We start from the raw sequence: 15,178 nt of genomic DNA, 5'->3' as shown, positions 1-15,178 counted from the left end.
TTTCACAGAGGAATAACACAATCCTTTGGGATTACTATGTCAGAGAGAGACACCGAAAGAGAATATTTTAAGAAAGGGGTTAAGAAGAGGTAGTAGAATTTTGCTATCTGTTCTTCACTGACTGATTCCTTGAGTCTCAAGGCTATAAGATAATAAACACTAGGGAGAAAATCCAAGAGACAGACAAAACTGGGTAGGATACTGCATCTACAAATTCAACTCAAGAGATCTGTAACTCACGCATAATACTTCACTCTCAACTACAATATTCTGATCACATTCATTCTATTTCAATAATAACCATTTTACCCAGTTGATGGTAAACAGTGATTTTATTTAACATGACTTGGTTTTTGCCAATTAAACATTTGCAACAGAGATGATTAGCTGATCTTTCAAGTAACTTGTTTTATATATGCTAATATTTCCTGTGTAATGGAAGACTGCAATAAAATTATTCCAAATCCCAAACTTCCATACTTTTATAAGTTGGGCACAATTTTTAAGGGTAACAGCACTGTGGGCAAATGGCAGGTTTTCACCTACTCCACTTTAGCCCATTATACTGAATTTTCCTTAGTACTAAAATTATTAACTTGTACTTCTAAAGGCTGGAAAAAATAAACTCCCCCAAATCTTTAATTTAGTGTAACTTTGGCCAGTAAGAATAGCAAAATTTGCTCACAAAATTGAAAGCCTCCTACAACATTTTAAAATTTTTGTTTTTTCCATCAATCTTAAGTTTCAGAAATATTCATTTGTTTCTTCCCTCTCGATAAAGGGGTAACTACCACTTTGTTTCATGAATGAAATAATCTAATTCCTGTTTCTCTCAGGATTCCTGTACCCTCTGGAGATGCACTCAAACTGAGTAGTAAATTCACTGACAAGTCTGCAATTCAAATTTCACTAATACATGGAAATTCTTCCACAGCAAAAGGTCAATGCGGTGAATTTAATTTTCTGAATTTCATAACCCTTGATTAATGGAGACACCTTAAAGTTCAGTTTACACTCTTTTATATAGGATTTCAGAGCATGCTTCAAATAGCTTATGATAAGCTATATTAATAGCTTAGCCTCATTTTATCATTAAAATAATCTACAAATATCAGAATACTAATTAATTTTGTTGTCATAACTAATAAATAAGTCTTAAAATATCTGTAGATATAAATCAACCCTCTCAATTAATTTGCCTCACTTAGACTCTTCTAGAACATAGATCAACAAACTGAATGGGCTTTTTAGTATAATATAGGTACAGTGCTTTCACAAATTCCAATTCTGTAATTTAGGGTTGTTCCATATTTATTTTTAAATATACAAAAAGATTAAACTATTAATATAAATATTTTCTCTCAAATATGTAATATTCTTATGTAAAAGAAAAGGTTCCCAAACATTTACAAAGCAATCTAAAGATAAGTAAACCCGATTTTAGGATCATTACATTAACCAAAATAATTTTTCAGAGAAGGTCCTATTTAAAAGTAAGGGTCACTGGCCTCCTCCTATCAACACTTTTAGATGGATCCAGATCCACAGTCTTTGCTTGATTTACTTCAGGGATCACTTCCAATGAAAAAAAAAAATTCAGAAAAAGGTCTCACGACAGAGTGGACAAGTGGATTTGTTGCTAGACGTAAACCATTTGTACTGAAAAAGAAAAGGTTTCAAATGTTAAAAGAACTTTTTAAAGCTGTCATTTTACATTTACATATACATCCAAGGTAAGCTGACCAATGATAAAATGGAAAAGGGGAACACCAAAATTTTAGCTTCCTCCATCTCCAAAAATCAACATAACTCAGTAATACTTCCAAAGGCCACAGTATGACTCTTTCTCCCTCGGTTCACACACCCAACCATTAAGATGTGTAAGTAAGCTCTCCCTAAGAAGCAACTACTGTACACAAGACGGCTTTCTTTTTAGTATGATGTTTAAAAAGAGTAAAGAGCTCTAATGCCAGATGGCCCTGGTTCCATTTTTTTCAGTCTCCCTTACAGTCTAGATCTTATAGGAATATCTACTTTTTGAGTGAGAGCTCTCATAGAAACATTCATTTATTAAAGTGCTTTGATGCTACCAGTTTTAATTCTAATATGCCTCTCGTTAACTACAATTAAGAGTATAACATCGTTTCCTTTTCTAAAATTAGATGTCACACGCATAAATACACATAAAATATAAATAAGCTCATTTTTCTTTGGACTTACCAAGCAAGCTGAATGAAACTTTTTCTTGCAAGTTCTACAGGCTTTTTTGGGAAGAGAATAGTTGAAACCATGAATGACTGAGAAACAGATCATGCAATCTTCAACACCCTCAAAACGTTTGTCTACGTTATTTTTCCATAATGCTAGGCCTTCCATAATACTTCCATTCTGTTAAAAAAAAAAAATAGAGTATATATACTCTGAAGACCACCAAAGTGATTTTTATTCAATTTCATAAATTTGAAAATTGAATTTTAATTTAGAAAGAGAATAAAAAAAAGAAAGAAGAGAATCTACTTAGCTACATTCATATCTCCTAAGTTTTCTGAATATTGGCTTTTAAAATGATTTCTCAAGTTTTAGAAACCAGATATAAGTTTTTCTCCATTAAAGACAGACTTGAAAGAGAGGTTCTGCACCGATACATCAAGTTTTATAGTCTCAATGTGCAAACAACTATACTTTGTTTAAAAGTCAAACATCTTTGAGATTCTTGGGATTTCTCTAATCACAGAAGGAGAGTTGAAACATTAGGCTAAAAGTAGCTCCGAAGACATTCATCAATCCGGTATCTTACAAAAAGATTCCCACTCAAACAATTTGCCATGTATTGTTCTATGTCACCTACAATGTCAGTGGAGTAAAGTCAATTCCTCTCAAACTCCAGAAAAAAAATTACAGAGCCTAAAAAGGAAAACAGCTTGGCAGGTTCAGGTCACTTAGGCATATAGCTGTGTTGACCCAAGGAAATACAGTATCTCTCAACCTCAAGCAGAAGTGATATATTTTAAGTTTTACTGTCCTTTCAAAGAGGAGGTCAGTGGTACTACCTGGAAAGTCAAATGTGCACACGGAAATTTACCTGATGGGTGAGGTAAGTGCTTAACTGCAGCATCCAGTTTCGCCACTGCTGCACAGCCACACCTACTCTTTTCCCACTCTCCACAGTTATTGAACCCAGGGGGTAATTGGAAGGCAGCTGTATTATAAGTTCAATAACTATGTCCTCAATAGTGTAAGTAGCCATCACTTCTCGAGTGGTAGCTCGAGCTTTAACCTGCAACATAGGAAAGGTAATACGTTTTTTGCAAATTTCTTTTCTTTCTTTCATTCAAAAAACATCTTCCTAGGTTGACTATTAGCAGTCAGTCTTCATTCAAAGACAAAACAGGTAAACATGTTGGTTTACTGCACAAGAGATATTTAATAAATAGGTTTATATACCTGACATATTTTATAGCTTTTTCAGTTTAAAAAAGAAATCCTGCTCATAAAATGTTTTATGATATTAAGCTTGTCATATAGCAGCTTTGAATAGACCCGTGACAGAATGAGTTCTTAATTACTGCTTTTCTTTCACACCAAGGGTATCAAATATCATTTATATTTAGAAGTCTCCCAACTCTTTCTCTGCCACAGAATTCCCTTGAGCTTTAAAGCTAACCATCAACTGTTAGATTATTTCCACCTAACAGCATTGCAAACAATATAAAACACTAATTATCATGCTTGACCAATGTATTCTTCTGATGTCCTATTGCCAAGCTAAAAACCATAGCATCATCTTAAACTTTTCCTTCTACCTCTTCCCAGGTATTAACTAGTTACAAGTTTGGATAAAGTATCACAAAATTTTTAACATTCCTCTCCTTTTATGGAAAATCCCCACTGATACTGCCTCACCCAAGCCCTCTTCGTTATTCATAACATCTATACCAGTAGGTCTCCCCTCATTATGCATTTGAATCCAAAGTCCATGCCAACAGCCTATTCTATATATTGCAGTCAGAACTATTCCACTAATTGTAACACTAACAGTGACACTTGCTTCAAAGGAAAATTTTCAGTGGTTGAATAGGACCAAATGCTTTAGACTATCATTTGAGGACTTTCCCAATATGACCCTAATTCATCATGGTAATGGCTGGTTCTCTACTTATCTTCAGGAATCCTGCTCTGTATCAATGCTGGCTTATTCATCATTTGTTAGGCAATTGCAGAAATTACATTCCCATTTCCAAGCTTTCTCCCTTTGCCATACTGTTTTCTCTATATTCAAGGCCTTTCACCACACTGTCCCTAAACGACAATCCTGCCCACTTAATCTTCCTCTATAAAGTTGCACCTAATCCCCTCAGCCAGATGAACCTTTCCCACTCTGATTGCAGAGCCCTCTTCCTCTTAATGTGACATTTTCAAGTTTCCAATTCAAAAAACAGTATCAGTATCACTCTTTTTTCCCTTTATTAGATTATGTGTTATTACACAATAGGAATCTGAACCCACTAAATCCTTCATTTCTCAAGTGACTGACACACAGTACCTAGAATCTATAGGTATTTCAATATATATTTTGAATGAACTAATTAATGTTCAAAAACTCTGATGGGGAGAAAATGAAATTTTAACACTGTTTCACTCTATATATTAATATTGAGATTTGATACCTGAGAATCAGAAAATAGACAATTTCTGTAAATTCTGAACCAATAGTTAATATTGTAATGATACTACAAATGATAGACATAACCAATATTCGAACAACTTTTTTGGAAAAAATTCAAGATAAATACTAACCGTCATGCCATTAAATAGCTGTGTACTTGTCTGCACAGAAGAAATTTCTTGAAAAGAAAGAACACTGCTGACATACTTGCTTGTAAATCTGTCTACAATATTGAAAACACGCTTCTCACTACTATTCCACCACAGCCTAACCATGGCAGGCAAGTCTTTTAATGTCATATGATAGACTGAACAAGCCAAGTGTGGGATATGGTAGGGAAGAGTTGCTGTTTCTGAGGAAAAAAACAAATTCTTAGTTAGTAACATTTATTTTTTACATAGAGTAACAGACTAGAAAATAATTTTTAATTTCCTAACACTACAGCTAAAGCCCATAAAACAAACTTACTGAAGAAGCCAGAAATCCAGAGTATTAACTTTCTCTTATATTACAAATGAACCAACAGAACGGCAAAAAGAATAAAGATCTCAATTGACACTGAAAAATCTGCCTAGAAATAGCATTCTATATTTCACATGACAGACGACAAAAAAAAAAAGGGGGGGGGCATACGTATTTTAAAAAGGAAGACCCTAACCCCATATGCCCAGTGAGTGGGGGAAAAAAGTTAAATAAAAAGGAGGAAAAAATTTAGGGACTCCTGGTTGGTTTGGTCAGTGGAGCACACAACCCTTGATCTCCGGGTCGTGAGTTTGAACCCCACATTGAGTGTAAAAATTATAAATAAACTTTTTTTAAAAAGGAAAAATTTAGGGGATCCCTGGGTGGCGCAGCGGTTTAGCGCCTGCCTTTGGCCCAGGGCGCGATCCTGGAGACCCGGGATCGAGTCCCACGTCGGGCTCCCGGTGCATGGAGCCTGTTTCTCCCTCTGCCTGTGTCTCTGCCTCTCTCTATCATAAATAAATAAACAAACAAACAAATAAATAAATACCTTTAAAAAAAAGGAAAAATTTAAAGACTGTCTTTATAATAATTTATGAAAAGTTTAGTCCCTGTACTTTCCCCAGAGCTCACTGATGTGTTATACAAAATTCCTAGAATATCCACCTTAATACTCACAAGACACAGTACCTTCCTCATATCTCCAAGACATTTAAAAAATTCCAATTCTAAGGAAACCATTTAAAACACTGGAGTACAACTAGATGCATGCATGTCTATCCCCTCAGTTAAAATTTGAGTTCCTCAGGTAAAGGAAAGAAATCCTACTCATCTTTGTTTCCCCAACTGAAGACTACTTATTTACAGGCCTGCAAAACATTATCACTTAACGAATATTTGCTTACAGAATAAAAGATAACAGTCTCAATGAACAAAGCTTCACAAATGTATAGATTTCTTACCCTTACCCAAAAGATCTAGTTGTATGTTCTATTTAGATAAACATGGAAAATTGTGTACTTCAACCTTCTCATAGCCAGGAAACACATTTGGGGTTATTCTCCAAACTCTCAAGAGTAAAGTATAATAAATACAACCTAATCTGGACCTAGTCTTCAAGAAAGAACACAAACATACATCTTACTGACCTCTAATACTCAACTGGAGCTCTTCTGTAAAGAATGTTTTAGGGTCCTTATTTGAAAGCTCAATAGCTGTCTCTGCATAGGTTGGATTTTCTGGCATAAGCCTGAACAGGTGGTAGAGCAATTTATTCAAACTTTTTGTTTTTCGAAGGTACATTGAATACAGTGCCCGAAGCTGGTGGAGAGTGAAGAAGTTTGTTAGTGAACCCAATTAAACCAAGAGAGTCAGTGAAAAGAACAAATCAAAGTAGAATAGACTGTACAACAAGAACACAATGAAAAAGGCATTAATTTGAACACTTAGAATTACAAGGAGGAGTCCTACAAAATATATGCCACATTCTTACTTTCCAAAGGTGCCATCTGATGGCTCTGCTCCCTTTCTTCATAAACAAGCAAAAGTTTTCACTACCCTTTCATTATTAGCCATATGCTTCTAACACCTTTCTCAAAGCATCTCCGTTATAAGTTCATCTTTACTTTCTCTATGAAAATCTACTCCCTACTTCCCACAGATGATTCACTCCCTTTCCTTCCAAGCCTTCCACATACACCTTTCACACCACAGTCCTTAACCTTTAAAAGTCCTGCTTAAAACACATTCTCTTTTTTTGGCTGACCTCACACTGTATCAAACACTCCAGCATCCCTTTAGAGAGCACAAACTAGTAGTCCAAACGGTCTTGTTGTAATTTCTCTCAAAAATAGGATGTGTGGGGGCACCTGGGTGGCTCAGTCAGTTAAGTGTCTGACTCTATGTTTTGGCTCATGTCATGATCTCATGGGTTGTGGGATCAAGCCCTGTGTCAGGCTCCCACTCAATGGCGAGTCCACTTGAAGATTCTCTGCCTTTGCCCCTCCCCGTATTTGTACATGGGTGCTCACTCTCTCTCTCAAAATTAATAATTCAATCACTAAAAAATACATGGAGGACAGCCCGGGTGGCTCAGCGGTTTAGCGCCGCCTTCAGCCCAGGATGTGATCCTGGAGACCTGGGATTAAGTCCCATGTCAGGCTCCCTGCATGGAGCCTGCTTCTCCCTCTGCCTGTGCCTCTGCCTCTCTCTCTCCCTCTCTCTCTGTGTGTGTCTCATGAATAAATAAATAAAATCTTTAAAAAATAAAAAATAAATAAAAAAATACAAGGATTTCTGGTTCCTTTTTAAATAGGAAAATCTTGTAAATAAGTCAGAGAAAGACAAATACTGTATGATTTCACTCATATGTGAAATTTAAGAAACAAAAGAGCAAAGAGGAAAAAAAGGGAAAGAGAGGGAGGCAAACTAAGAAACAGGCGCTTAACTACACAGAACTGATGGTCACCAGAGGGGAGGTGGATGGGGAATAGGTGAAACAGGTGATGGGGATTAAGGAGTGCACTTGTGATGAGAACTCTATGATGTACAGAATTGTACAATCACTATATTGTACACCAGAAGCTAATATTACACTGTGGGTTAGCTATGCTGGGATTAAAATAAAAATTTTAAACAGGACAATCTGCCACCACCAGGTACACTACAGGCATCTGTGTGTTTCAGAACTCATTCCTCAATAATCCAGTTTTAATTTGTTCAGGTTTACTTTTGCAGCTCTTTGGTATATGTACCTGTTTTAAAAAGATTTTTCCCACTAAAGGATCTATCACCTCTTGGTGCAAGACACCATTTTCTGAACACTATAAATGCTCAAATACAAGTTATCAAGCCATAGAATATGAAATTGATTTTTGAAGTATGTTGATCAAAGTACCTATAATGGAGAAATCTGGAGGACACTACCTTTCCCAGTAACCAACTTAGTATCACCAATAAAGGACACAGTGACATTCTGTGCCTCCTTAGGTGACACACTGAGGACACATCGCCACTTTGCAGTAAGTACTCTTGTTGAAAATTAACCAGAAATTGATCATAAGGAAACAATCAGACAAATCCAAATCCTAAGACAGTCTACAAAATAACTAACCTGGTGAATGACAATAAAGAAAAGGTAGGGAAACTGTGGGTTAAAGAAATATGACATATTTGATGCAAACATGATCTTGATCGAATCCTCAATAGCGAAGGAGTAAAACTATAAAGGACATTAAAGGGACAGCCAGTAAAATTTGAATACATATTAGATATTACTGCATTAAAATCAAATTCGAGTCTAATAACTATATTATTATGTAGAAACATGTCCTTGTTCTTAGGAGATATATGTTTAAATACTTCCAGTAAAGCATCATGAATCTGCAACTTACTTTCAAGTAATTCAGCAGGAAAAAAGTAAATATAGAGAAACCATATACGAAGGTACTAACACTGGGGCACCCAGGGGGCTTTGTCAGTTGGGCGTCCCTCTTGGTTTTGGCTCAAGTCATGATCCCAGGGTTATGAGATCAAGCCCTGTGTTGGCCTCTGTGCTCAGCAGGGAGTCTGCATGAGATTCCCTTTCTCTCCCTTTGCCCCTCCCCATCACATACTCTCTCTCCCCAAAATTAAATAAATCTTCAAAGGTAGCAACATTAAAAATTTTTGACTCTAGGAAGAGTTATGTGACTTTTCATTGACTTATTCTTCTATCTCCTCTGTAAAAAAACAGTTGGAAGTAGAATTAAAAAAATAATTATACATATCAATGGGGTTTTTTTTGATAAAGGTTAGCATCCAAAATATATAAAGAACATATAAAACTCAACACCCAAAAAACAAATAATAGTTAAAAATGAGAAGCTATGAACAGACATTTTTCCAAAGAAGACATCCAGATGGCTAATAGACACATGAAAAGATATTCAGCATCACTCATCAGGGAAATAAATAAATCAAAACTATGATGAGATACCACCTCACACCTATCAGAATGGCTAAAATTAACAATACAACAAACAACAGATGTTGGCAAGGATGTAGAGAAAAGGGGAACTCTCTTGCACTGTTTAGGAATGCAAACTGATGCATTCTGGAAAACAGTATGAAAATTCTTCAAAAAGTTAAAAATAGAACTACCCTGGAATGCCTGTCTGGCTCAGTCAGAACACATGATTCTTGATCTAAGGGCTTGTGAGTTCAAGCCCCAGTAACAAAAAATGTCAGATAATCTTCATAGAAGAACAGAAGAGGTCTGTTGTAGGCGGCACAGATCAACTGAGCTGTAGCACTGAAATAAAGTACTGCTGCGTTAAAAAAAAAAAAAAAAAAAAAAAAAAAAAAAAAAAAACCTAGACATATCCTACAATCCAGCACTACTGGTATTTACCCAAAAGATACAAAAATACAGATTCGAAGAGGCATATGCACCCCGATGTTTACAGCAGCACTATCAACAATAGCCAAATTACAGAAAGAGCCCAAATGTCCACTAACTGATGAATGGATAAAAAAAGACGTGGTATATATACACAGTGGAATATTACTCAGTCATCAAAAAGAATGAAACCTTGCCATTTGCAATGATGTGGATGGAGCTAGAGAGTATAATATTAACCAAAATAAGTCAGTCAGAGAAAGACAAATACCATTTGATCTCATTCATATGTGGAATTTAAGATTAAAAAAAAAAGATGAACATAAGAGGGAAATAAAGAGAGGCATTCATAAGAAACTCTTAACTATATAAAGAATAAACTTAGGGTTCCTTGGAGGGGAGGTGAGTAGGGGGACTGGTTAAAGGTGATAGGTATTAAGGAGGGCACTTGTGATGAGCACTGGGTGCTATATGTAAGTAGTAAATCATTAAATTCTATTCCTGAAACTAATATTACACTGTATGTTAACTGGAATTTATATAAAAACTTGAAAAAAAATCAACGGACTTTTAAAAATCCATATATATTACCCAGAAATCCTACTCCTAGGTATAGAACACAAGAAAAATGAAAATATACATCCACTCAAAAATTCATATATGATGTTCACAGTAGCTTTATTCATTTAAAAGTGGAAACAACCTAAATGTCCATCAAAAGATAAATGAATAAATGAAATGTGGTATACTCATCACACAATGGAATATTATTCAGCCATAAAAAATAAAGTACAGATCTATGTATTTAATCCCCGAATCTGAAAATATGCTATGTGAAATAAGCCAACCACAAAAGACCACATATATGAAATGTCTACAAGGGGAAACCAACAGAGTCAGAACACAGAGAATAGTGGCTACCATGGGCTGGAAGGTTTGAGAGAAAATGGGAATTGACTGCAAATGGGTAAAGGTTTCTTTTTTCAGGTGTTGAAAATTTTCTAAAATTAGATAGTGGTGATATTTATACAATTTTGTGAATATAGTAGAAACACCAAACTGTATACCTTAAATAAGTAAATCTGATAGCATGAAAAACATATCAGTAAAGTCATGAAACACACATAGGCTCATGGCTTTGTTCCAGCCCAATCTGATTCACTGGGAGTTGCTTTTGTTTTTAGGAAAAAAGCTTTTGTTTTGTTTTTCTTTTTAAGATTTTATTTATTTACTTATTTGAGAGAGAGAGAGAGAGAGAGAGAGAGAGAGAGAGAGCACACACAAGCAGTGGGGAGGGATAGAGGGAGAGGGAGAAGCAGAATTCCCACTGAGCAGGGAGCCTGATATAGGGCTTGATCCCAGGACCCCAGGATCATGATCTGAGCCAAAGGCAGATGCTTAACTGACTGAGCAATCCAGGTACCCATGAAAAAAGTTTTTTTAAAAACCCAGAGTAAGGACCAATTGCAATGTTTTTTAAAAAAATTCTGTTTGCTTTAGGATTTATCTAATTAGGCTATTAACTGAGTTATTCTGGTTTAACTGCCACAGTTTGGTTTGAGTTCCAGGCTCAATAAATGCTGCTGTACAATTCTTTGTACCCTTTTCCCAATTCTGGTTTAATGAAAAAAGTGATGCATGGCCATTTTCTAAATTTCTGAATATAAGATGATAAAAACAAAATTCTTACATATGGAAGCCTCACTTGCTGCAATTTTTTAGAGATCAAGAATATTTTAAGAAACAAATGTAAAAGCCCAATTGAGAGTTTCTTGAAATACATCACCAGCAAATAAAAGTAGCTCAAGTCACAAACATAAGTGGCTGGCCTATAGAAAAATAAAACAATTAGAAAATCTAGATCATTGTTGCCCCTGTAATTTGATTTTCCCCTTAGATATACAAATGCAAAGATGTGTATGTTCACATATTTGTACCAAGATATGAATTATAAGCAAGGACATAAATTATAACTTACAAATTCTGAAAAATCACATTGGAAATAAATGCCGTATTTAGTCACACCTTAATATGAGGTAATAAATTAAGTGTTTTTGTACTGACCTGTCAAAAAAGCTACTGTTTATATTTAAAAAGCCATCAGCTTATTAAACTGATTCAAACAACACTTAATTGGAACTTTTTAAGTGGGGATCTGTCTAAAGAATAAAAAGAAAAGAAAGAAAACTTGGAAATTTTTCCAGCTTTTCTTCCTAGACGAGGTTTTTCTTCCTAAATATGAGACAACAGAGACATCTAGTGGCTGCTAAAGTAATTTGGGCAAAATAATTATTTTAGGATATTTTTTACTATTTAGAGGTAATAGTTTGAATTACACAGGTTAACATTTCACAAATCTTTCTCTAAACACTGATTTTCAAAAAAAGTAAATTCCCAATGATGTATTAACTAAAATCTCCGCAAGGGTCAAAAGTTGAAAAAAAAACAAACAAAACAGCAAGATACAATTATTTTGAAATTATTACTGTGGTAGTACAAAATTAAATTATATAAATCTTGTTTGCTTCAATAAAAGGACTTGGTGGCTACATTCAGTTCGAAAAAAATTGATTCCAGTACATACATTCCAGAGATTACTTTTGCAAAAAACTGTGTGTGTGTGTGTGTGTGTGTGCATGCGGGATGATAAGGAAATTAAGGGACAGAAATAAATTTAGCAGAAAGTCTGAAGTTAGCCAGAAAAGACTAGATTAAAATGTGAGGCATTTCCCTTTTTTTTCTACAAGAGGGGAAACAAAGGATTTAAGATGGTAACAGAAACACACAGAGGATAGAACTGTCAAAAGTTATCACATATTTATTTACCTGAGATGAAGCAGCTTTGAAAAAAGTAAGTATTAATTTCCAGGTGAGGAGGTATCCCAGAACAAAGCAGAAGTCTTCACTCAGTGGCTTAATAGTAACTATCTGTCCAACAGGAATACACCCCAAAACATTTTCTAGTAAGTCCTCCTGAGTGCTAAGGAGAGACATCAGTGCTGCCGGTGGTGACCTATGAATCAAGGATTAAACACAATTTTCTTCATAACTTGTCCCTTAAAAAACTGATAGCATGTATAAACTTTAAGCATTTTAGAAAAACCTTTCTCTACTTTCCAAAACCATTTTAAAGTCCCCCATAAAGATTCAGTTTTAACTGCTAATTTTGCATAATGGCGATTACAAAATCTGAAAGACATAAAACGTATAAATATGTACTTTTTCATATATATTTAATTATAAATTTATTAATATATGTAAACATAAAACAAATTTTGTATTATTATAAATACATAAAATATTCTTTACACCTATATATTTAAAATGCATAGGAAATATACAATAAAATAGAAGCTCTAGTACTTCAGTTTTTAAAGGAAAAACCATTCTAGAAAACATGTATTTCAACTTTGTTTTATGGATGGAAAAAAAAAAAAATACCTCACACACCCATAGAAGTTAAATGATTAATCTCAAGTCCCTCAGCTAGTTAAGGGAATGATGAGGGATACCAAGTCCTACCAGATCCCTATAAAGTAAAAAACAAAACTTTATGTCTTTTCAGGAAAGTAAATTCTATATTCATATTAATTCATTACAATGCAAGTTAATTTTCCTCTTTATTGAGCTACTGCACTGATTAACACCTTCAGATGAACTTAGGAGATTCTCAAAAAGTGAAAAACTTTTGTATATCCTGTCAGATTCTCTCTAACATTGTAGCTCAGTTCTCTCTTTCCACCTCTGCAGTTTCTTTCCCTGTGGCTTCCTTTTCCCAGCCCATACACAGGTATTTGAGCTTCTGCCCTAGGATTTTTACCTTCAACACAACTATCCCATGTACCAACCCTTCTCTCTTCCATACCAATACTCACTAGATTTTACAAATACCAGCTCAGGTATCTCTACATTTCCACGCTGTACTCCCTGTACTGTCACTGTTTCTAGAATGGTCTCCATCTCTGTGTGCCTCCTTGTTTAATTTATATTTCATACTATAGCCAGAATCAGCTGGTACTTTTCCCATCTTCTGCCAAATAATGCCCCAAATCCCAGAAAATTTAATTTTTAAGAGTCTTCATTATCTTAAGTACCCTTCCAGGTTTATTTTTCACAATAACTTCCCTGCCTACTCCCCATATATTCACTTATCCTTTTACTAAACAAATAAGCAATATTCGTAAGCCTGCATTAGATCAGGAACCACTCTGGATGTTACGGATACAGTCGAGAACAAAAGACAAAAACTCCTGACTTTACAGAGCTTCTACTCCAGTGGAGGAAATAGGCAATAAAAAGAATATGTTAAGGGCAACTACTCAACACTTCCATGCACATCCTGACCATTCATGCCTTTGCACATGGTATTCTCTGAAGACCATGCTGAAATGCTACCTAACCTAACAGATCCAGCATAAACGTCTCTTCCTCAAGAAAAAGTCTTCCCTTCCAGTGCATGGCAGCTGTGTCGTTCCCCCGTCCCATCCTTTTCAATAGTACTTGCCACATACTAACTATCTTTTATTATAGGGTAATGTGGTCTAAAGTAGATTATAAGCTCTTGATGAATAAGAACAATTACTAAACACCATATTCTCTCCTCAGCATTTAATTAATACTTTGCATAGCAAAGTGGGTGCTCATTAGATATCTGAATTGATATACTCTTTCCACAGCTACTGTGTAGTCAAAGTAAGTTCTGCTGTAGAGTAACAAACTGAAAATATGATTTAGGAACAGTCAAGGAGGGAAACTATCTTTCTGGCTGGACACTAGCTTTCATTTTTGGCTTAAAGATGACTCTAAAAGATCTACTGAATGAATATTATACTAAATTTAGAGCTTTTGTGTTTGTCCACCTTCTGAAGTTATAAGTGAAACAGATTATGAAAATTTAATAAAACAAATTATTAAAAAAAAACTTACAAGGCTGGTTCTTCTTCTTCATCTCCATATGACTTTAGATTATCCTGATCATATTGTGGTAATTCAGGCATCAATCTGCAAGTCAGAATATATTACATTAACTTGTTCATTGTTAAATCATGCTCAAGAGGCAGAATGACTAATACTTACTCTGAATGAGTATATTTTTAAATGTAAATTGTGTACAGAGAACAGTGACCTAAATCATCCAAAATTTGGCATCCTTGTTATTAAAATACATAATCAAGTTTTCTTTTTTTACTTTTACTTTTTTTTTCTTTAATGATCAAGGGTTAAAACTAAATATATATTCTACTTTTTTCAACCACAACACTGATTCAATTAGAAGAATTCTTACTTGTACAGCATATGGTAAACAGCAATTTGCACAGGTCGAGCTCTGTAGAGGAGTAATGGGGCCAATATATTTAACAAAGTCTGGAGATACTCTGGTAAGTTTGTTTTTTGGCCAGCAACCAGTCTTGAAGGGAGTTTTTGACTCAACAGCTGGTCCTTTGGGATATATGTTAATGTTTCACACATGGGCTTCAGCATTGCATTCTGAAAGGATGTTTCAGATGTATCTTTGCTTTCTCCTGATGACAGAAAGGAAAGAAACATGCACATTCTAAAACAAGGTAATAGAGTTTAACTGATTTATAGTCAAATGTCATTTAAGAAAATGAAACAAAAAACTGACAAATATTAGAGCAGTCCTCGCTAGAAACTGTTTAATGTAATCTTAC

At 34.9% G+C, this 15,178-nt stretch overlaps 1 protein-coding gene across 2 annotated transcripts in view; it reads right to left on the bottom strand.

Moving 5' to 3' along the window:
• Nucleotides 1-313: 313 nt before the first annotated feature.
• LTN1 (listerin E3 ubiquitin protein ligase 1) overlaps nt 314-15,178 on the bottom strand; it is a 64,164-nt gene continuing 49,299 nt past the window's right edge. For both annotated transcript variants that reach the window (XM_025985409.2, XM_072740889.1), the window contains 8 exons: nt 14,791-15,028; nt 14,433-14,507; nt 12,333-12,519; nt 6,277-6,448; nt 4,798-5,018; nt 3,083-3,277; nt 2,221-2,388; nt 314-1,659 (listed from right to left, as the gene is read on the bottom strand). In XM_025985409.2, the coding sequence (XP_025841194.2) occupies nt 1,597-1,659; nt 2,221-2,388; nt 3,083-3,277; nt 4,798-5,018; nt 6,277-6,448; nt 12,333-12,519; nt 14,433-14,507; nt 14,791-15,028 (1,319 nt within the window). In that variant the 3' untranslated portion in view covers nt 314-1,596. The remainder of the gene's footprint in view (nt 1,660-2,220; nt 2,389-3,082; nt 3,278-4,797; nt 5,019-6,276; nt 6,449-12,332; nt 12,520-14,432; nt 14,508-14,790; nt 15,029-15,178) is intronic.

This window comes from Vulpes vulpes, chromosome 15, assembly GCF_048418805.1.
Source record: "Vulpes vulpes isolate BD-2025 chromosome 15, VulVul3, whole genome shotgun sequence".
Lineage (NCBI taxonomy): Eukaryota > Metazoa > Chordata > Mammalia > Carnivora > Canidae > Vulpes > Vulpes vulpes.
The sequence above is the reverse complement of the archived record's forward strand: the minus strand, read 5'-3'. Positions and strand labels throughout refer to the sequence as shown.